The following is a 25,486-nucleotide window of genomic DNA, read 5'->3' as shown; positions in this document are numbered from 1 at the left end:
GTCTTCAGTAACAGTAGTCTTCAGTAACAGTGGTCTTCAGTAACAGTGGTCTTCAGTAACAGTGGTCTTCAGTAGCAGTGGTCTTCAGTAACAGTAGTCTTCAGTAACAGTAGTCTTCAGTAACAGTAGTCTTCAGTAACAGTAGTCTTCAGTAACAGTGGTCTTCAGTAACAGTGGTCTTCAGTAACAGTGGTCTTCAGTAGCAGTGGTCTTCAGTAACAGTAGTCTTCAGTAGCAGTGGTCTTCAGTAACAGTAGTCTTCAGTAACAGTAGTCTTCAGTAACAGTAGTCTTCAGTAACAGTAGTCTTCAGTAACAGTAGTCTTCAGTAGCAGTAGTCTTCAGTAACAGCGGTCTTCAGTAACAGTAGTCTTCAGTAACAGTGGTCTTCAGTAACAGTAGTCTTCAGTAACAGTAGTCTTCAGTAACAGTAGTCTTCAGTAACAGTAGTCTTCAGTAACAGTAGTCTTCAGTAACAGTAGTCTTCAGTAGCAGTAGTCTTCAGTAGCAGTGGTCTTCAGTAACAGTAGTCTTCAGTAGCAGTAGTCTTCAGTAACAGCGGTCTTCAGTAACAGTAGTCTTCAGTAACAGTGGTCTTCAGTAACAGTGGTCTTCAGTAGCAGTGGTCTTCAGTAGCAGTGGTCTTCAGTAGCAGTGGTCTTCAGTAGCAGTAGTCTTCAGTAGCAGTGGTCTTCAGTAACAGTGGTCTTCAGTAACAGTGGTCTTCAGTAACAGTAGTCTTCAGTAACAGTGGTCTTCAGTAGCAGTAGTCTTCAGTAGCAGTAGTCTTCAGTAACAGTGGTCTTCAGTAACAGTGGTCTTCAGTAACAGTAGTCTTCAGTAACAGTGGTCTTCAGTAGCAGTAGTCTTCAGTAGCAGTAGTCTTCAGTAGCAGTGGTCTTCAGTAACAGTAGTCTTCAGTAACAGTAGTCTTCAGTAGCAGTAGTCTTCAGTAACAGTAGTCTTATGAGAGTTATGTTGGGGAACGTCCGCAGACTGCTAGGGCGGAGGACTACCAAACACCTCCGAGACGTTGTTGAAAGAGTTATGTTGGGGAGCGTCCGCAGACTGCTAGGGCGGAGGACTACCAAACACCTCTGAGACGTTGTTGAAAAAGTTATGTTGGGGAGCGTCCGCAGGCTGCTAGGGCGGAGGACTAACAAACACCTCCGAGACGTTGTTGAAAGAGTTATGTTGGGGAGCGTCCGCAGACTGCTAGGGCGGAGGACTAACAAACACCTCCGAGACGTTGCTGAAAGAGTTATGTTGGGGAGCGTCCGCAGACTGCTAGGGCGGAGGACTAACAAACACCTCCGAGACGTTGCTGAAAGAGTTATGTTGGGGAGCGTCCGCAGACTGCTAGGGCGGAGGACTAACAAACACCTCCGAGACGTTGTTGAAAGAGTTATGTTGGGGAGCGTCCGCAGACTGCTAGGGCGGAGGACTAACAAACACCTCCGAGACGTTGCTGAAAGAGTTATGTTGGGGAGCGTCCGCAGACTGCTAGGGCGGAGGACTAACAAACACCTCCGAGACGTTGCTGAAAGAGTTATGTTGGGGAACGTCCGCAGACTGCTAGGGCGGAGGACTAACAAACACCTTTTCAGCCACGCAGGACTGACACACAACACACAACCAGTGAATTGATAGACAACAATGGCTGCCTCAATTGACCTTTCAGCTTTTTCTCTGGGCTGTGGGAAGAGGTTACAAAGCCAGGGAGGAGGGACAGGGAGAGGATTACAGAATCCCCTTTCAACCCAACGACAAACAAGACTGACATCTCAGGTCACTGTTCCAGTCGGGCTGGGTGGGGCGGAGGAGGAGGAGGGGTAGCTCTCCACCAGGTAGCTCTCCTCTCTTATTGTCTCAGACCGGAGACAGGAGCAGACAGCAGGCAGTGGGTTGGAACGAGCATTTGTCTCCTCAGACAATGTGTCTGTTTTCAGTCTGAAAGCGTTATTGTTTAGGTGCAGGATAATTACAGACGGTGACTGACTGACTCTTTTAAGGAAGACAACCTGGCCTTCATACGGGAGACAGGCAGGCGAACAGACAGACAAGCAAACTGACAGACAGGCAGGCAGGAGTCTTGTGCTCTCTGATCACCAGAACAGATCAGATCACCAGAACAGATCTGGTCTCAGACCAGACCAGAAAGACCAGACTAGACTAGATCAGACCAGAACACATTAGACCAGACCAGAGAAGACCAGAACACATTAGACCAGACCAGAGCAGACCAGACTAGACTAGATCAGACCAGAGAAGACCAGACTAGACTAGATCAGACCAGAGAAGACCAGAACACATTAGACCAGACCAGAGAAGACCAGAGCCAAGAAGGCCAGAGAAGACCAGAGCCAAGAAGGCCAGAGAAGACCAGAGAAGACCAGAACACATTAGACCAGAGAAGACCAGAACACATTAGACCAGACCAGAGAAGACCAGAGCCAAGAAGGCCAGAGAAGGCCAGAGAAGACCAGAGAAGATCAGAAAAGGCCAGAGAAGACCAGATAAGACCAGACCAGAGAAGACCAGGGAAGACCAGACCAGAGAAGACCAGAGCCAAGAAGACGAGAGAAGACCAGAGAAGACCAGAGAAGACCAGAGAAGACCAGGGAAGACCAGACCAGAGAAGACCAGACCAAAGCGTAGTGGCAGGCTGGGTCTCATTGTCTCTGCCAGGTTTAGATCACAGAGCTGGGTCTCTGCAAGAAACGTCAACATAAAATTCTTCCGAGCAAGCATGGACCTCCTGGCTCTGAGATGTGTCTCCTCCCCCTCCTCCCTTCCTCCCCCCTCCACAAATATACATCTACATCTCAGGACTCTGCAGAGCTCTCCGTGATGGCGGAAATGGGATCCGCACCATATTTACTAAACACGCTTCTGTCAACAATTTAAAGTGAAAATACACAAATAGCGTAAATGAATTGGAGAGAGAGAGAGGGAAGGGCTAAATACCCAGCCGTGTTTATCAGTGGAATGACAGTTGTTCTCCGCTCCCTCACGCAGTGTGTGTGTGTGTGTGTGTGTGTGTGTGTGTGTGTGTGTGTGTGTGTGTGTGTGTGTGTGTGTGTGTGTGTGTGTGTGTGTGTGTGTGTGTGTGTGTGTGTGTGTGTGTGTGTGGTCAGGACCCCCTCCCCCATCCATACACACTCTCACACACACGATGTGGTCTGAATCAACCACCCAAGGATGTTGTGTGTGTGTGTGTGTGTGTGTGTGTGTGTGTGTGTGTGTGTGTGTGTGTGTGTGTGTGTGTGTGTGTGTGTGTGTGTGTGTGTGTGTGTGTGTGTGTGTGAGAGGGTGCTGGAGGGTTCAAGGCAAAGGTGTTATTCTGCAGTTAATGAGAGCTGCAGTGTGTTACTGAGAGCTGCAGTGTGTTACTGAGAGCTGCAGTGTGTTACTGAGAGCTGCTGTCGCTCACACTACAGTGTGTTACTGAGAGCTGCTGTCGCTCACACTACAGTGTGTTACTGACAGCTGCTGTCACTCACACTGCAGTGTGTTAATAAGAGCTGCTGTCACTCACACTGCAGTGTGTTAATAAGAGCTGCTGTCTCTCACACTGCAGTGTGTTACTGAGAGCTGCTGTCGCTCACACTGCAGTGTGTTAATAAGAGCTGCTGTCACTCACACTGCAGTGTGTTACTGAGAGCTGCTGTCTCTCACACTGCAGTGTGTTACTGAGAGCTGCTGTCACTCACACTGCAGTGTGTTACTGAGAGCTGCTGTCTCTCACACTGCAGTGTGTTACTGAGAGCTGCTGTCACTCACACTGCAGTGTGTTACTGAGAGCTGCTGTCACTCACACTGTAGTGTGTTACTGAGAGCTGCTGTCACTCACACTGCAGTGTGTTACTGAGAGCTGCTGTCACTCACACTGCAGTGTGTTACTGAGAGCTGCGGTCTCTCACACTGCAGTGTGTTACTGAGAGATGCTGTCGCTCACACTGCAGTTTGTTACTGAGAGCTGCAGTGTGTTACTGAGAGCTGCTGTCTCTCACACTGCAGTGTGTTACTGAGAGCTGCTGTCACTCACACTGCAGTGTGTTACTGAGAGCTGCTGTCACTCACACTGCAGTGTGTTACTGAGAGCTGCAGTGTGTTACTGAGAGCTGCTGTCTCTCACACTGCAGTGTGTTACTGAGAGCTGCTGTCACTCACACTGCAGTGTGTTACTGAGAGCTGCAGTGTGTTACTGAGAGCTGCTGTCTCTCACATTGCAGTGTGTTACTGAGAGCTGCTGTCACTCACACTGCAGTGTGTTACTGAGAGCTGCTGTGTGTTACTGAGAGCTGCTGTCTCTCACACTGCAGTGTGTTACTGAGAGCTGCTGTCGCTCACACTGCAGTGTGTTACTGAGAGCTGCTGTCGCTCACACTGCAGTGTGTTACTGAGAGCTGCTGTCGCTCACACTGCAGTTTGTTACTGAGAGCTGCAGTGTGTTACTGAGAGCTGCTGTCTCTCACACTGCAGTGTGTTACTGAGAGCTGCTGTCACTCACACTGCAGTGTGTTACTGAGAGCTGCAGTGTGTTACTGAGAGCTGCTGTCTCTCACACTGCAGTGTGTTACTGAGAGCTGCTGTCACTCACACTGCAGTGTGTTACTGAGAGCTGCGGTCTCTCACACTGCAGTGTGTTACTGAGAGCTGCTGTCACTCACACTGCAGTGTGTTACTGAGAGCTGCTGTCACTCACACTGCAGTGTGTTACTGAGAGCTGCTGTCGCTCACACTGCAGTGTGTTAGTGAGAGCTGCTGTCACTCACACTGCAGTGTGTTACTGAGAGCTGCTGTCGCTCACACTGCAGTGTGTTACTGAGAGCTGCTGTCGCTCACACTGCAGTGTGTTACTGAGAGCTGCAGTGTGTTACTGAGAGCTGCTGTCTCTCACACTGCAGTGTGTTACTGAGAGCTGCTGTCACTCACACTGCAGTGTGTTACTGAGAGCTGCAGTGTGTTACTGAGAGCTGCTGTCTCTCACACTGCAGTGTGTTACTGAGAGCTGCTGTCACTCACACTGCAGTGTGTTACTGAGAGCTGCAGTGTGTTACTGAGAGCTGCTGTCTCTCACATTGCAGTGTGTTACTGAGAGCTGCTGTCACTCACACTGCAGTGTGTTACTGAGAGCTGCTGTGTGTTACTGAGAGCTGCTGTCTCTCACACTGCAGTGTGTTACTGAGAGCTGCTGTCGCTCACACTGCAGTGTGTTACTGAGAGCTGCTGTGTGTTACTGAGAGCTGCTGTCTCTCACACTGCAGTGTGTTACTGAGAACTGCTGTCACTCACACTGCAGTGTGTTACTGAGAGCTGCTGTCACTCACACTGCAGTGTGTTACTGAGAGCTGCGGTCTCTCACACTGCAGTGTGTTACTGAGAGCTGCTGTCACTCACACTGCAGTGTGTTACTGAGAGCTGCTGTCACTCACACTGCAGTGTGTTACTGAGAACTGCTGTCGCTCACACTGCAGTGTGTTAGTGAGAGCTGCTGTCACTCACACTGCAGTGTGTTACTGAGAGCTGCTGTCGCTCACACTGCAGTGTGTTACTGAGAGCTGCTGTCGCTCACACTGCAGTGTGTTACTGAGAGCTGCAGTGTGTTACTGAGAGCTGCTGTCTCTCACACTGCAGTGTGTTACTGAGAGCTGCTGTCACTCACACTGCAGTGTGTTACTGAGAGCTGCAGTGTGTTACTGAGAGCTGCTGTCTCTCACATTGCAGTGTGTTACTGAGAGCTGCTGTCACTCACACTGCAGTGTGTTACTGAGAGCTGCTGTGTGTTACTGAGAGCTGCTGTCTCTCACACTGCAGTGTGTTACTGAGAGCTGCTGTCAATCACACTGCAGTGTGTTACTGAGAGCTGCTGTGTGTTACTGAGAGCTGCTGTCTCTCACACTGCAGTGTGTTACTGAGAACTGCTGTCACTCACACTGCAGTGTGTTACTGAGAGCTGCTGTCACTCACACTGCAGTGTGTTACTGAGAGCTGCTGTCGCTCACACTGCAGTGTGTTACTGAGAGCTGATGTCGCTCACACTGCAGTGTGTTACTGAGAGCTGCAGTGTGTTACTGAGAGCTGCTGTCTCTCACACTGCAGTGTGTTACTGAGAGCTGCTGTCACTCACACTGCAGTGTGTTACTGAGAGCTGCAGTGTATTACTGAGAGCTGCTGTCACTCACACTGCAGTGTGTTACTGAGATCTGTAAGCAGACGGACCACTCCTGAACATCCCACCCCACCCCAACCTCACTCCTTCCCCCGCCTCCCCCTCCCATCAACCCCTGCTCTCCTCTCCTCTCACCCATCCCACCCCAACCTCACTCCTTCCCCCGCCTCCCCCTCCCATCAACCTCTGCTCTCCTCTCCTCTCACCCATCCCACCCCAACCTCACTCCTTCCCCCGCCTCCCCCTCCCATCAACCCCTGCTCTCCTCTCCTCTCACCCATCCCAACAGCCAGGCAGATGTGCCCCTCCTCGGGGAATTTTGATTGGATGAAGCGGAGTCTAAAGTTTCCACTCGGACCACCTTGTGAGCCAGAGTTTTGAGGAGGGAGCTTCGCCTCGGCTACCATCCTCCCGTCCGTCCACCTCCGACGGAAACCCCTTCGCTATATAAAGAGAAATAAACCAGAACAATATCCTCCTATATTCCAAATAGCTCAGTCAGATCATTTATACAGGTGATGTTACAGCCTGTGAGCTTCACTATTTAACATGGATTCCGTCTGCTTCCTGGAGTTAATGAATGCATGTCAATAGCCGCTATATAACAAAGAGCCCAACTGTATACTTATAGGTGATATAACAGCCAATCAGCTGTACGTTCTCCTCCGTTCTTCCCTTTCCTCTTCCTGAATGAATGAGTTGTATTCTGTTTATCTCTCTCCTCCTCCTTAGTGAATGAGTTGTATTCTGTTTATCTCTCTCCTCCTCCTTAGTGAATGATTTGTATTCTGTTTATCTCTCTCCTCCTCCTTAGTGAATTAGTTGTATTCTGTTTATCTCTCTCCTCCTCCTTAGTGAATGAGTTGTATTCTGTTTATCTCTCTCCTCCTCCTGAGTGAATGAGTTGTATTCTGTTTATCTCTCTCCTCCTCCTTAGTGAATGAGCTGTATTCTGTTTATCTCTCTCCTCCTTAGTGAATGAGTTGTATTCTGTTTATCTCTCCTCCTCCTCCTTAGTGAATGAGTTGTATTCTGTTTATCTCTCTCCTCCTTAGTGAATGAGTTGTATTCTGTTTATCTCTCCTCCTCCTTAGTGAATGAGTTGTATTCTGTGTATCTCTCTCCTCCTCCTTAGTGAATGAGTTGTATTCTGTTTATCTCTCTCCTCCTCCTTAGTGAATGAGTTGTATTCTGTGTATCTCTCTCCTCCTCCTTAGTGAATGAGTTGTATTCTGTTTATCTCTCTCCTCCTCCTTAGTGAATGAGTTGTATTCTGTTTATCTCTCTTCTCCTTAGTGAATGAGTTGTATTCTGTTTATCTCTCTCCTCCTCCTTAGTGAATGAGTTGTATTCTGTTTATCTCTCTCCTCCTCCTTAGTGAATGAGTTGTATTCTGTTTATCTCTCTCCTCCTCCTGAGTGAATGAGTTGTATTCTGTTTATCTCTCTCCTCCTCCTGAGTGAATGAGTTGTATTCTGTTTATCTCTCTCCTCCTCCTGAGTGAATGAGTTGTATTCTGTTTATCTCTCTCCTCCTCCTGAGTGAATGCGTTGTATTCTGTTTATCTCTCTCCTCCTTAGTGAATGAGTTGTATTCTGTTTATCTCTCTCCTCCTCCTGAGTGAATGAGTTGTATTCTGTTTATCTCTCTCCTCCTCCTTAGTGAATGAGTTGTATTCTGTTTATCTCTCCTCCTCCTTAGTGAATGAGTTGTATTCTGTTTATCTCTCTCCTCCTCCTTAGTGAATGAGTTGTATTCTGTTTATCTCTCTCCTCCTCCTTAGTGAATGAGTTGTATTCTGTTTATCTCTCTCCTCCTTAGTGAATGAGTTGTATTCTGTTTATCTCTCCTCCTCCTTAGTGAATGAGTTGTATTCTGTTTATCTCTCCTCCTCCTCCTTAGTGAATGAGTTGTATTCTGTTTATCTCTCTCCTCCTCCTTAGTGAATGAGCTGTATTCTGTTTATCTCTCTCCTCCTCCTTAGTGAATGAGTTGTATTCTGTTTATCTCTCTCCTCCTTAGTGAATGAGTTGTATTCTGTTTATCTCTCTCCTCCTCCTTAGTGAATGAGTTGTATTCTGTTTATCTCTCTCCTCCTCCTTAGTGAATGAGTTGTATTCTGTTTATCTCTCTCCTCCTTAGTGAATTAGTTGTATTCTGTTTATCTCTCTCCTCCTTAGTGAATGAGTTATATTCTGTTTATCTCTCCTCCTCCTTAGTGAATTAGTTGTATTCTGTTTATCTCTCTCCTCCTCCTTAGTGAATGAGTTGTATTCTGTTTATCTCTCTCCTCCTCCTTAGTGAATTAGTTGTATTCTGTTTATCTCTCTCCTCCTCCTTAGTGAATGAAACGGCATTCCTCCTCCTCTTCATACGAAGAGGAGGAGTAGTGATTCGACCAAAGTGCAGCGGGTTTTGAATACATAATGATTTAATAAAGCAAACGACGAAACACGAAAACAAACACTTGGAAGGATACAAAATAACAAAAACGAATGTAGACTGACCTAAACCATGACAACTTACATACAACACGAAGCACGTAGGAACAGGTACAGACTATTACAAACGAACGAACAAACGCTACAGTCCCGTGTGGTGCGCAGACACAGACACGGACGACAATCACCCACAAACAAACAGTGAGAACAACCTACCTTAATATGACTCTCAATCAGAGGAAACGTCAAACACCTGCCTCTAATTGAGAGCCATACCAGGCAACCCAAAACCAACATAGAAACAGAAAACATAGACTGCCCACCCAAAACTCACGCCCTGACCAATAAACACATACCAAACAACAGAAAACAGGTCAGGAACGTGACAGTGAATGAGTTATATTCTGTTTATCTCTCCTCCTCCTTAGTGAATTAGTTGTATTCTGTTTATCTCTCTCCTCCTCCTTAGTGAATGAGTTGTATTCTGTTTATCTCTCTCCTCCTCCTTAGTGAATGAGTTGTATTCTGTTTATCTCTCTCCTCCTCCTTAGTGAATGAGTTGTATTCTGTTTATCTCTCTCCTCCTCCTTAGTGAATGAGTTGTATTCTGTTTTATCTCTCTCCTCCTCCCTAGTGAATGAGTTGTATTCTGTTTATTTCTCTCCTCCTCCTTAGTGAATGAGTTGTATTCTGTTTATCTCTCTCCTCCTCCTTAGTGAATGAGTTGTATTCTGTTTATCTCTCCTCCTCCTGAGTGAATGAGTTGTATTCTGTTTATCTCTCTCCTCCTCCTTAGTGAATGAGTTTGTATTTAATTGAAGAGAGACTAATTTAGGTTCCCTGGCCACTGTTGGGGTTTGCTGTAATTTGAGGAAAATGTAACTGTTTGGAGCCAGAGGCCAAGAGAGCATGAGTCGGGGAAATGATCTCAGCCATGCTAACAGTTCCATGGGCCACACACACACACAGGTCAACTTTTGTAAGTGTAATGTTTTTGTTTATTATATATTTCACTTGCTTTGGCAATGTTAACATATATGAGAGAGAGAGAGAGAGAGAGAGAGAGAGAGAGAGAGAGAGAGAGAGAGAGAGAGAGAGAGAGAGAGAGAGAGAGAGAGAGAGAGAGAGAGAGAGAGAGAGAGAGAGAGAGAGACAGAGAGAGAGAGAGAGAGAGAGAGAGAATAGACAGAGAGAGAGAGAGAGAGAGAGAGAGAGAGAGAGAGAGAGAGAGAGAGAGAGAGAGAGAATAGACAGAGAGAGAGAGAGAGAGAGAGAGAGAGAGAGAGAGAGAGAGAGAGAGAGAGAGAGAGAGAGAGAGAGAGAGAGAGAGAGAGAGAGAGAGAGAGAGAGAGAGAGAGAGAGAGAGAGAGAGAGAGAGAGAGAGAGAGAGAGAGAGAGAGAGAGAGAGAGAGAGAGAGAGAGAGAGAGAGAGAGAGAGAGAGAGAGAGAGAGAGAGAGAGAGAGAGAGAGAGAGAGAGAGAGAGAGAGAGAGAGAGAGAGAGAGAGAGAGAGAGAGAGAGAGAGAGAGAGAGAGAGAGAGAGAGAGAGAGAGAGAGAGAGAGAGAGAGAGAGAGAGAGAGAGAGAGAGAGAGAGAGAGAGAGAGAATAGACAGAGAGAGAGAGAGACAGAGAGAGAGAGAGAGAGAGAGAGAGAGAGAGAGAGAGAGAGAATAGACAGAGAGAGAGAGAGAGAGAGAGAGAGAGAGAGAGAGAGAGAGAGAGAGAGAGAGAGAGAATAGACAGAGAGAGAGAGAGAGAGAGAGAGAGAGAGAGAGAGAGAGAGAGAGAGAGAGAGAATAGACAGAGAGAGAGAGAGAGAGAGAGAGAGAGAGAGAGAGAGAGACCACTATAGTGGTGACGCAATGCAGCTGGTGCACAATGCTTTAAAAAAAGATGTGTCGATTAAAATGTCCTGGCTTTTCTGAAGTGGTTGTCTTTCCATTTGAGTAGTGGCCCCCCCAGGCCCTTAGCGCTACTCCCCTCTTTGTTGAAATGGGTCCCAGGCAGACACTTGAGTTGTAATTGAGGCTCCAACACAGATTCTCTCTCTCTCTGCTATGCCATTAGGAGGCTTTTCAAAGCCCCGTGCCAACCGATGCATTGTGTTTATGGCCCTGGCCGGTGCAGGAAAGGATTAGTGAACAATGTCTTTATCTAGTCGTCTGCTTTAACGCAGAGGCCCTTTGAAATATGCCGACGCCAGGGTTGGGGAAATACTGGAAAGGAGATGTTGGGTGTGTTCCAAATGGTGCCTTATTCCCTATGTAGTGCACTACTTTAGACCAGAGCCCTATTCCCTATATAGTGCACTACTTTAGACCCTGGGAGAGAGAGAGAGCGAGAGAGATGAGATACTGGGTTTGCACCCTGGGAGAGAGAGAGAGGAGATACTGGGTATGCACCCTGGGAGAGAGAGAGGAGATACTGGGTATGCACCCTGGGAGAGAATGAGAGGAGATACTGGGTATGCACCCTGGGAGAGAGAGAGAGGGGAGATACTGGGTATGCACCCTGGGAGAGAGAGAGAGGAGATACTGGGTATGCACCCTGGGAGAGAATGATGAGATACTGGGTATGCACCCTGGGAGAGAATGAGAGGAGATACTGGGTATGCACCCTGGGAGAGAATGAGGAGATACTGGGTATGCACCCTGGGAGAGAGAGAGAGGAGATACTGGGTATGCACCCTGGGAGAGAATGAGGAGATACTGGGTATGCACCCTGGGAGAGAGAGAGGAGATACTGGGTATGCACCCTGGGAGAGAGAGAGGAGATACTGGGTATGCACCCTGGGAGAGAGAGAGAGGAGATACTGGGTATGCACCCTGGGAGAGAATGAGGAGATACTGGGTATGCACCCTGGGAGAGAGAGAGGAGATACTGGGTTTGCACCCTGGGAGAGAGAGAGAGGAGATACTGGGTATGCACCCTGGGAGAGAATGATGAGATACTGGGTTTGCACCCTGGGAGAGAGAGAGACGAGATACTGGGTATGCACCCTGGGAGAGAGTGAGAGGAGATACTGGGTATGCACCCTGGGAGAGAATGAGGAGATACTGGGTATGCACCCTGGGAGAGAATGAGGAGATACTGGGTATGCACCCTGGGAGAGAGAGAGGAGATACTGGGTTTGCACCCTGGGAGAGAGAGAGAGGAGATACTGGGTATGCACCCTGTGAGAGAGAGAGAGGAGATACTGGGTCGCACCCTGAGAGAGAGAGAAAGAGAGAGGGGAGATACTGAATTAGTTACCTTTGTGTTCAGTGTGTATGGAGAACAGAGGAGAACAGAGGAGAACAGAGGAGAATAGAACAGTGGTAGGTCCTTCGCTGAGCTTTTTAATTTGTGACGCATTACATGCGGCTGACTAAGATAGGAACTCATTACACGTGGCTGACTAGGATAGGAACTAATTACACGTGGCTGACTAGGATAGGAACTCATTACACACGGCTGACTAGGATAGGAACTAATTACACGTGGCTGACTAGGATAGGAACTAATTACACGTGGCTGACTAGGATAGGAACTCATTACACACGGCTGACTAGGATAGGAACTAATTACACACGTCTGACTAGGATAGGAACTCATTACACGTGGCTCACTAGGATAGGAACTAATTACACACGGCTGACTAGGATAGGAACTAATTACACGTGGATGACTAGGATAGGAACTAATTACACGTGGCTGACTAGGATAGGAACTAATTACACACGTCTGACTAGGATAGGAACTCATTACACACGGCTGACTAGGATAGGAACTCATTACACGTGGCTGACTAGGATAGGAAGTAATTACACGCGGCTGACTAGGATAGGAACTCATTACACGTGGCTGACTAGGATAGGAACTAATTACACACGGCTGACTAGGATAGGAACTCATTACACACGGCTGACTAGGATAGGAACTCATTACACGTGGCTGACTAGGATAGGAACTCATTACACGCGGCTGACTAGGATAGGAACTCATTACACGTGGCTGACTAGGATAGGAACTCATTACACGTGGATGACTAGGATAGGAACTCATTACACGTGGATGACTAAGATAGGAACTCATTACACGTGGATGACTAGGATAGGAACTCATTACACGTGGCTGACTAGGATAGGAACTCATTACACACGGCTGACTAGGATAGGAACTCATTACACGTGGCTGACTAGGATAGGAACTCATTACACACGGCTGACTAGGATAGGAACTCATTACACGTGGATGACTAGGATAGTAACTAATTACACGCGGATGATTAGGATAGGAACTAATTACACGTGGCTGACTAGGATAGGAACTCATTACACGTGGCTGACTAGGATAGGAACTAATTACACACGGCTGACTAGGATAGGAACTAATTACACACGGCTGACTAGGATAGGAACTCATTACACACGGCTGACTAGGATAGGAACTAATTACACACGGCTGACTAGGATAGGAACTAATTACACACGGCTGACTAGGATAGGAACTAATTACACACTGCTGACTAGGATATGAACTCATTACACGTGGCTGACTAGGGTAGGAACTAATTACACACGGCTGACTAGGATAGGAACTAATTACACACGGCTGACTAGGATAGGAACTCATTACACGTGGCTGACTAGGATAGGAACTAATTACACACGGCTGACTAGGATAGGAACTAATTACACACGGCTGACTAGGATAGGAACTAGTAACACGCGGCTGACTAGGATAGGAACTCATTACACGTGGCTGACTAGGATAGGAACTAATTACACACGGCTGACTAGGATAGGAACTAATTACACACGGCTGACTAGGATAGGAACTAATTACACGTGGCTGACTAGGATCTCATTACACGTGGCTGACTAGGATAGGAACTAATTACACACGGCTGACTAGGATAGGAACTAATTACACACGACTGACTAGGATAGGAACTAATTACACATGGCTGACTAGGATAGGAACTAATTATACGTGGCTGACTAGGATAGGAACTAATAACACGTGGCTGACTAGGATAGGAACTAATTACACACGGCTGACTAGGATAGGAACTAATTACACACGGCTGACTAGGATAGTAACTAATTACACACGGCTGACTAGGATAGGAACTAATTACACACGGCTGACTAGGATAGGAACTAGTAACACGCGGCTGACTAGGATAGGAACTCATTACACGTGGCTGACTAGGATAGGAACTAATTACACACGGCTGACTAGGATAGGAACTAATTACACACGGCTGACTAGGATAGGAACTAATTACACGTGGCTGACTAGGATCTCATTACACGTGGCTGACTAGGATAGGAACTAATTACACACGGCTGACTAGGATAGGAACTAATTACACACGACTGACTAGGATAGGAACTAATTACACATGGCTGACTAGGATAGGAACTAATTACACGCGGCTGACTAGGATAGGAACTAATTACACGTGGCCGACTAGGATAGGAACTAATTACACACGGCTGACTAGGATAGGAACTCATTACACGTGGCTGACTAGGATAGGAACTAATAACACGTGGCTGACTAGGATAGGAACTAATTACACACGGCTGACTAGGATAGGAACTAATTACACACGGCTGACTAGGATAGTAACTAATTACACACGGCTGACTAGGATAGGAACTCATTACACGTGGCTGACTAGGATAGGAACTCATTACACACGGCTGACTAGGATAGGAACTCATTACACGTGGCTGACTAGGATAGGAACTCATTACACACGGCTGACTAGGATAGGAACTAATTACACGTGGATGACTAGGATAGGAACTAATTACACGTGGCTGACTAGGATAGGAACTCATTACACGTGGCTGACTAGGATAGGAACTAATTACACACGTCTGACTAGGATAGGAACTAATTACACGTGGCTGACTAGGATAGGAACTAATTACACGTGGCTGACTAGGATAGGAACTAATTACACGTGGCTGACTAGGATAGGAACTAATTACACACGGCTGACTAGGATAGGAACTAATTACACACGGCTGACTAGGATAGTAACTAATTACACACGGCTGACTAGGATAGGAACTCATTACACGTGGCTGACTAGGATAGGAACTCATTACACACGGCTGACTAGGATAGGAACTAATTACACGTGGATGACTAGGATAGGAACTAATTACACGTGGCTGACTAGGATAGGAACTAATTACACGTGGCTGACTAGGATAGGAACTAATTACACGTGGATGACTAGGATAGGAACTCATTACACGTGGATGACTAGGATAGGAACTCATTACACGTGGCTGACTAGGATAGGAACTAATTACACACGGCTGACTAGGATAGGAACTAATTACACACGGCTGACTAGGATAGTAACTAATTACACACGGCTGACTAGGATAGGAACTCATTACACGTGGCTGACTAGGATAGGAACTCATTACACACGGCTGACTAGGATAGGAACTAATTACACGTGGATGACTAGGATAGGAACTCATTACACGTGGCTGACTAGGATAGGAACTAATTACACGTGGCTGACTAGGATAGGAACTAATTACACGTGGATGACTAGGATAGGAACTCATTACACGTGGATGACTAGGATAGGAACTCATTACACGTGGATGACTAGGATAGGAACTCATTACACGCGGATGACTAGGATAGGAACTCATTACACGTGGATGACTAGGATAGGAACTCATTACACGCGGATGACTAGGATAGGAACTCATTACACGTGGATGACTAGGATAGGAACTCATTACACGCGGATGACTAGGATAGGAACTAATTACACACGGATGACTAGGATAGGAACTAATTTCTTCTTCTTGATGTAGTTGTAATATTATTGTCAGTATTATTAGTGTGTTTAAACTGGGGGTTAGCCTTGCAGGGTACAGGGCTGCTGCATCCTTCCTTGTTGATAGAACCTCGTCGTGTTTGGAACGAGGGCACCTCTCTATTCATCCCACTGTCAGTGTGCTACACCCTCCATGTGATTCTGAATACACACACACACTTGACAGTCAACTTTAGAATGAACCACTGCCCGTTCTGTTTAGTCTTGCGGATCTGGGCATTGCTTTTCTTTCTTCCCGGGCTGTCTCCTAAATACTCCACAGTGAAAAACCAGCGCTTACATGAACAGAAAAGGGAAATGGCTGTATAATACTATATGTAGGCTGTATATCACTGTATATAGTCTATATATAACTGGATATAGACTAGATATAACTGGATATAGACTGTATATAACTGGATATAGACTATATATACCTGGATATAGACTATATATAACTGGATATAGACTGTATATAACTGGATATAGACTAGATATAACTGGATATAGACTATATATAACTGGATATATTAACTATATATAACTGGATATAGACTATATATAACTGGATATAGACTAGATATAACTGGATATGGACTATATATAACTGGATATAGACTATATATAACTGGATATATGAACTATATATAACTGGATATGGACTATATATAACTGGATATAGACTATATATAACTGGATATATTAACTATATATAACTGGATATGGACTATATATAACTGGATATAGACTGTACATAACTGGATATAGACTATATATAACTGGATATAGACTAGATATAACTGGATATAGACTATATATAACTGGATATAGACTATATATAACTGGATATAGACTGTATATAACTGGATATAGACTAGATATAACTGGATATGGACTATATATAACTGGATATAGACTATATATAACTGGATATAGACTATATATAACTGGATATAGACTATATATAACTGGATATGGACTATATATAACTGGATATAGACTATATATAACTGGATATATTAACTATATATAACTGGATATGGACTATATATAACTGGATATATTAACTATATATAACTGGATATAGACTATATATAACTGGATATAGACTATATATAACTGGATATGGACTGGATATAGACTATATATAACTGGATATAACTGGATATAGACTATATATATAACTGGATATAACTGGATATAGACTATATATAACTGGATATAACTGGATATAGACTATATATAACTGGATATACCTGGATATAGACTATATATAACTGGATATAACTGGATATAGACTATATATAACTGGATATGGACTGTATATAACTGGATATAGACTATATATAACTGGATATAGACTATATATAACTGGATATAGACTATATATAACTGGATATATTAACTATATATAACTGCATATAGACTATATATAACTGGATATAGACTATATATAACTGGATATGGACTGTATATAACTGGATATGGACTATATATAACTGGATATGGACTATATATAACTGGATATATTAACTATATATACCTGGATATGGACTATATATAACTGGATATAGACTATATATAACTGGATATAGACTATATATAACTGGATATAGACTATATATAACTGGATATAGACTATATATAACTGGATATAGACTATATATAACTGGATATAGACTGTATATAACTGGATATAGACTATATATAACTGGATATAGACTGTATATAACTGGATATAGACTGTATATAACTGGATATAGACTATATATAACTGGATATAGACTGTATATAACGGGATATGGACTATATATAACTGGATATGGACTGTATATAACTGTATATGGACTGTATATAACTGGATATAGACTATATATAACTGGATATAGACTATATATAACTGGATATAGACTATATATAACTGGATATAGACTATATATAACTGGATATAGACTGTATATAACGGGATATGGACTGTATATAACTGGATATAGACTGTACATAGCTGGATATAGACTATATATAACTGGATATGGACTATATATAACTGGATATGGACTGTATATAACTGGATATAGACTATATATAACTGGATATGGACTGGATATAGACTATATATAACTGGATATAACTGAATATAGACTATATATAACTGGATATGGACTATATATAACTGTATATAACTGGATATAGACTGTATATAACTGGATATAGACTATATATAACTGGATATGGACTGTATATAACTGGATATGGACTGTATATAACTGGATATAGACTATATATAACTGGATATAGACTATATATAACTGGATATAGACTATATATAACTGGATATAGACTATATATAACTGGATATAGACTGTATATAACGGGATATGGACTGTATATAACTGGATATAGACTGTATATAACTGGATATAGACTGTATATAACTGGATATAGACTGTATATAACTGGATATAGACTATATATAACTGGATATGGACTATATATAACTGGATATAGACTATATATAACTGGATATAGACTGTATATAACTGGATATAGACTGTATATAACTGGATATAGACTGTATATAACTGGATATAGACTATATATAACTGGATATGGACTATATATAACTGGATATGGACTGTATATAACTGGATATAGACTAGATATAACTGGATATGGACTATATATAACTGGATATAGACTATATATAACTGGATATAGACTATATATAACTGGATATGGACTATATATAACTGGATATAGACTATATATAACTGGATATAGACTATATATAACTGGATATAGACTATATATAACTGGATATGGACTATATATAACTGGATATAGACTATATATAACTGGATATGGACTATATATAACTGGATATGGACTATATATAACTGGATATAGACTATATATAACTGGATATGGACTGTATATAACGGGATATGGACTATATATAACTGTTTATAACTGGATATAGACTGTACATAGCTGGATATAGACTATATATAACTGGATATGGACTGTATATAACTGGATATGGACTGTATATAACTGGATATAGACTATATATAACTGGATATGGACTATATATAACTGGATATAGACTGTATATAACTGGATATAGACTATATATAACTGGATATAGACTGTATATAACTGGATATAGACTATATATAACTGGATATATTAACTATATATAACTGCATATAGACTATATATAACTGGATATAGACTATATATAACTGGATATGGACTGTATATAACTGGATATGGACTGTATATAACTGGATATGGACTATATATAACTGGATATATTAACTATATATAACTGGATATAGACTGTATATAACTGGATATAGACTGTATATAACTGGATATAGACTATATATAACTGGATATAGACTATATATAACGGGATATGGACTATATATAACTGCATATAGACTATATATAACTGGATATAGACTATATATAACTGGATATAGACTATATATAACTGGATATGGACTATATATAACTGGATATGGACTGTATATAACTGGATATAGACTATATATAACTGGATATAGACTGTATATAACGGGATATGGACTATATATAACTGGATATGGACTGTATATAACTGGATATAGACTATATATAACTGGATATAGACTGTATATAACTGGATATAGACTATATATAACTGGATATGGACTGTATATAACGGGATATGGACTATATATAACTGGATATGGACTGTATATAACGGGATATGGACTATATATAACTGGATATAGACTGTACATAGCTGGATATAGACTATATATAACTGGATATGGACTGTATATAACTGGATATGGACTATATATAACTGGATATAGACTATATATAACTGGATATGGACTGTATATAACTGGATATGGACTATATATAACTGTATATAACTGGATATAGACTATATATAACTGGATATGGACTATATATAACTGTATATAACTGGATATAGACTGTACATAGCTGGATATAGACTGTATATAACTGGATATAGACTATATATAACTGGATATAGACTGTATATAACTGGATATAGACTAGATATAACTGGATATGGACTATATATAACTGGATATAGACTATATATAACTGGATATAGACTGTATATAACTGGATATAGACTATATATAACTGGATATAGACTGTATATAACTGGATATAGACTATATATAACTGGATATGGACTATATATAACTGGATATAGACTGTATATAACTGGATATAGACTAGATATAACTGGATATGGACTATATATAACTGGATATAGACTATATATAACTGGATATGGACTGTATATAACTGGATATGGACTATATATAACTGGATATAGACTATATATAACTGGATATAGACTATATATAACTGGATATAGACTATATATAACTGGATATGGACTATATATAACTGGATATAGACTATATATAACTGGATATGGACTGTATATAACTGGATATAGACTATATATAACTGGATATAGACTATATATAACTGGATATAGACTATATATAACGGGATATGGACTATATATAACTGTTTATAACTGGATATAGACTGTACATAGCTGGATATAGACTATATATAACTGGATATGGACTGTATATAACTGGATATGGACTATATATAACTGGATATAGACTGTATATAACTGGATATGGACTATATATAACTGGATATAGACTGTACATAACTGGATATAGACTATATATAACTGGATATAGACTATATATAACTGGATATAGACTATATATAACTGGATATGGACTGTATATAACTGGATATAGACTGTATATAACTGGATATAGACTATATATAACTGGATATGGACTATATATAACTGGATATAGACTATATATAACTGGATATAGACTGTATATAACTGGATATAGACTATATATAACTGGATATAGACTGTATATAACTGGATATAGACTATATATAACTGGATATGGACTATATATAACTGGATATAGACTGTATATAACTGCATATAGACTATATATAACTGGATATGGACTATATATAACTGGATATAGACTATATATAACTGGATATGGACTGTATATAACTGGATATAGACTATATATAACTGGATATAGACTATATATAACTGGATATAGACTATATATAACTGGATATAGACTATATATAACTGGATATGGACTATATATAACTGGATATAGACTATATATAACTGGATATGGACTGTATATAACTGGATATAGACTATATATAACTGGATATAGACTATATATAACTGGATATGGACTGTATATAACGGGATATGGACTATATATAACTGTTTATAACTGGATATAGACTGTACATAGCTGGATATAGACTATATATAACTGGATATGGACTGTATATAACTGGATATGGACTATATATAACTGGATATAGACTGTATATAACTGGATATGGACTATATATAACTGGATATAGACTATATATAACGGGATATAGACTATATATAACTGGATATGGACTATATATAACTGGATATAGACTATATATAACTGGATATGGACTATATATAACTGGATATGGACTATATATAACTGGATATAGGCTTTGAAAGGGATTTGAAGTTGGCCAGACTTAGAAGGTGTCAGTCAGAGTGGTGAATATATACACTGCTCAAAAAAATAAAGGGAACACTTAAACAACACAATGTAACTCCAAGTCAATCACACTTCTGTGAAATCAAACTGTCCACTTAGGAAGCAACACTGATTGACAATAAATTTCACATGCTGTTGTGCAAATGGAATAGACAAAAGGTGGAAATTATAGGCAATTAGCAAGACACCCCCAAAAAAGGAGTGATTCTGCAGGTGGTGACCACACACCACTTCTCAGTTCCTATGCTTCCTGGCTGATGTTTTGGTCACTTTTGAATGCTGGCGGTGCTCTCACTCTAGTGGTAGCATGAGACGGAGTCTACAACCCACACAAGTGGCTCAGGTAGTGCAGTTCATCCAGGATGGCGCATCAATGCGAGCTGTGGCAAAAAGGTTTGCTGTGTCTGTCAGCGTAGTGTCCAGAGCATGGAGGCGCTACCAGGAGACAGGCCAGTACATCAGGAGACGTGGAGGAGGCCGTAGGAGGGCAACAACCCAGCAGCAGGACCGCTACCTCCGCCTTTGTGCAAGGAGGTGCACTGCCAGAGCCCTGCAAAATGACCTCCAGCAGGCCACAAATGTGCATGTGTCAGCATATGGTCTCACAAGGGGTCTGAGGATCTCATCTCGGTACCTAATGGCAGTCAGGCTACCTCTCGCGAGCACATGGAGGGCTGTGCGGCCCCACAAAGAAATGCCACCCCACACCATGACTGACTCATCGCCAAACCGGTCATGCTGGAGGATGTTGCAGGCAGCAGAACGTTCTCCACGGCGTCTCCAGACTCTGTCACGTCTGTCACATGTGCTCATGTGCTCAGTGTGAACCTGCTTTCATCTGTGAAGAGCACAGGGCGCCAGTGACGAATTTGCCAATCTTGGTGTTCTCTGGCAAATGCCAAACGTCCTGCACGGTGTTGGGCTGTAAGCACAACCCCCACCTGTGGACGTCGGGCCCTCATACCACCCTCATGGAGTCTGTTTCTGACCGTTTGAGCAGACACATGCACATTTGTGGCCTGCTGGAGGTCATTTTGCAGGGCGCTGGCAGTGCACCTCCTTGCACAAAGGCGGAGGTAGCGGTCCTGCTGCTGGGTTGTTGCCCTCCTACGGCCTCCTCCACGTCTCCTGATGTACTGGCCTGTCTCCTGGTAGCGCCTCCATGCTCTGGACACTACGCTGACAGACACAGCAAACCTTTTTGCCACAGCTCGCATTGATGTGCCATCCTGGATGAACTGCACTACCTGAGCCACTTGTGTGGGTTGTAGACTCCGTCTCATGCTACCACTAGAGTGAGAGCACCGCCAGCATTCAAAAGTGACCAAAACATCAGCCAGGAAGCATAGGAACTGAGAAGTGGTCTGTGGTCACCACCTGCAGAATCACTCCTTTTTTGGGGGTGTCTTGCTAATTGCCTATAATTTCCACCTTTTGTCTATTCCATTTGCACAACAGCATGTGAAATTTATTGTCAATCAGTGTTGCTTCCTAAGTGGACAGTTTGATTTCACAGAAGTGTGATTGACTTGGAGTTACATTGTGTTGTTTAAGTGTTCCCTTTATTTTTTTGAGCAGTGTATATATGTAGGGTCTGTAGTGATGGGAGAGAAGGACATGACACACACACACACACACACACACACACACACACACACACACACACACACACACACACACACACACACACACACACACACACACACCACACACACACACACACACACATACACACACACACACACACACACACACACACACACACACACACTCACACACAGCTACATCTCTTTGGCTATTATCCCAACGCTGGCATCCAGACACAGCCCAGTCCAAGCCCAGCGTTCCCTCTCAATAACACCCAGGTGAAACCTTGAATGAATGAATATAGTTCTGCTCAGTTCCCTGTAACTGAGGAACACACGCTGTGTTAGTATGGGTTCTGTTCCTGCTGGGGAGAGTTGATGGACAGATCATGTGTGAGATTCTTCAGATTCAGATGGCATGTTGAACGTTGAAATGGTCTTGAATGATGAAGGGCCCTGAGAGACCCCGCTGCTCTTATATCAAAATGTCATCAGACCAAACCCTGCAAGGCGGTCCTCTGCTTCCATTACATGGAGGCATTTCCTATTATGTTTAACTGACAGTGTCTGTGTCCTGTTCTCTCTCTCTCTCTCTCTCTCTCTCTCTCTCTCTCTCTCTCTCTCTCTCTCTCTCTCTCTCTCTCTCTCTCTCTCTCTCTCTCTCTCTGTCTCTCTCTCTCTCTCTGTCTCTCTCTCTCTCTCTGTCTCTCTCTGTCTCTCTCTGTCTCTCTCTGTCTCTCTCTCTCTCTCTCTCTGTCTCTCTCTGTCTCTCTCTCTCTCTCTCTCTCACGCGCTCTCGCTCTCGCGCTCTCTCTCTCTCTCACTCTCTCTCTCTCTCTCTCTCTCTCTCTCTCTCTCTCTCTCTCTCTCTCTCTCTCTCTCTCTCTCTCTCTCTCTCTCTCTCTCAATTCAATTCAATTCAATTTGCTTTATTGGCATGACGTAACAATGTACATATTGCCAAAGCTTATTTACAATATAAAAATGAGAATCAAAAATGTCAACGGGACAACAGTAACAACAATAACCAACGGTCAAAATAACCATACATTCAACAATAACAATAAGCATACAGTAGAGGACATGTGCAGGTTGACTGGTCTGTCAGACACTGTCCCTCAACTTATGGCAGGCAGCAATGTAGTGCGCTGCCAACCCACAGCTCTCTGCGTCCTCCCCCAACAGAACGGGTAGCCTATCCTCATCAGAGAGGTCTTCGAAACCTCTAATTGTTTTATATTTTTGACATTTTGTCAGGAAATGCAGCTCCGTCTCAGGTTCTGCTGTGGTGCAGTGGTTGCACAGCCTTTCCTCTACAGGGAGCCAGGTTTTCCTGGGTCTACCCTTCTCAATGGCAAGGCTGTGCTCACTGAGCCTGTACTTTGTCAAGGTTCTTCTAAGATTTTGATCAGTAACCATGGTCAAATATTTAGCCACGGTGTACTGTCGATTTAGGGCCAGATAGCACTGCATTTTGCTTTGTGTTTGTGCTTGTGTTTCCCAATAAGCAATATAGTTTTGTTTTGACTGTGTTGTAATTTTGTTTATTCTGATTGATTGGATGTTCTGGTCCTGAGGCGTGTTAGTAGAACAGGTTTGTGAACTCAGCCCCAGGACCAGCTGGATGAGGGGACTCTTTTCTTTGCTCAGCTCTTGGTATTGCAGGGCTTGGTAGTGATATGAGAGGGGGTCACTGTATTTTAGATACAGTTTCCAAAACTTAATTGCTCTTTTTTGAGTTTTTATTATTAGTGGATATTTGCCTAATTCTGTCCTGCATGCATTGTTTGTAGTTTTCCTCTGGACATGTAGGAGAATCTTACAGAACTCTGCATGCAGGGTTTCAATGGGGTGTTTGTCCCATTTGATGAAATCTTGTTTTGCAAGTGGACCCCACACCTCGCTGCCATAAAGTGCAATTGGTTCAATGACATATTCAATTAGTTTTAGCCAAATTTTAATAGGTATTTCAATTTGAATTTGCTTTTTAATGGCGTAGAATGCCCTGCGTGCTTTCTCTCTCAATTCATTCACTGCCTCATTAAGGTGTCCAGTTGAGCTTATTTTTAAACCTAAGTAATTGTAGTGTGTACAGTACTCTATATATTTTGTACCAATTGAGAACTTTGGTCTAATTCCCTGACATCTGGATCTTCTCTGGAAAATCATTATTTGAGTCTTTTTGGGGTTTACTGCCAGGTCCAGGCTCTGCTGTAGGCCATGTGCTGTGGGTGACAGCAGGCATAGGTCATCTGCGAAGAGTAGGCATTTAACTTCTGAATTGTGGAGACTAACACTCTCTCTCTCTCTCTTTCTCTCTCTCTCTCTGTCTCTCTCTCTCTCTCTCTCTCTCTCTCTCTCTCTCTCTCTCTCTCTCTCTCTCTCTCTCTCTCTCTCTCTCTCTCTCTCTCTCTCTCTCTCTCTCTCTCTCTCTCTCTCTCTCTGACCAGTCGTCTGGATGCCAACCACATCTCCAGTGTTCCTCGGAGCTGCTTCGACGGCCTCCAGTCTCTACGTCACCTGTGGCTGGATGACAACTCCTTGACGGAGGTGCCGGCTGACGCCCTGGGGGCCCTGTCCTCCCTGCAAGCCATGACCCTGGCTCTCAACAGAATCACACATATACCTGACCGGGCCTTCACTAACCTCTCCTCCCTGGTGGTCCTGTGAGTACTGGATACTACCATGTCCTCTCTTCCTCCATCTTCCCTCTGTCCTTCTCTCCATCCCCCTCTCTTTCCCTGGCCAACCTCTTCAGCCTGGTGGTCCTGTGAGTACTGG

At 43.0% G+C, this 25,486-nt stretch overlaps 1 protein-coding gene across 1 annotated transcript in view; it reads left to right on the top strand.

The window, feature by feature from the left end:
- The window catches only part of LOC120040472 (leucine-rich repeat-containing G-protein coupled receptor 5), a 112,535-nt gene that overhangs the window by 25,569 nt on the left and 61,480 nt on the right, over positions 1-25,486 (top strand). The window contains exon 4 of the mRNA XM_038985613.1: positions 25,156-25,371. Within this exon, the coding sequence (XP_038841541.1) occupies positions 25,156-25,371 (216 nt within the window). The remainder of the gene's footprint in view (positions 1-25,155; positions 25,372-25,486) is intronic.

This window comes from Salvelinus namaycush, unplaced genomic scaffold (assembly GCF_016432855.1).
Source record: "Salvelinus namaycush isolate Seneca unplaced genomic scaffold, SaNama_1.0 Scaffold356, whole genome shotgun sequence".
Lineage (NCBI taxonomy): Eukaryota > Metazoa > Chordata > Actinopteri > Salmoniformes > Salmonidae > Salvelinus > Salvelinus namaycush.
This window is presented reverse-complemented; position numbering and strand designations above follow the sequence as displayed.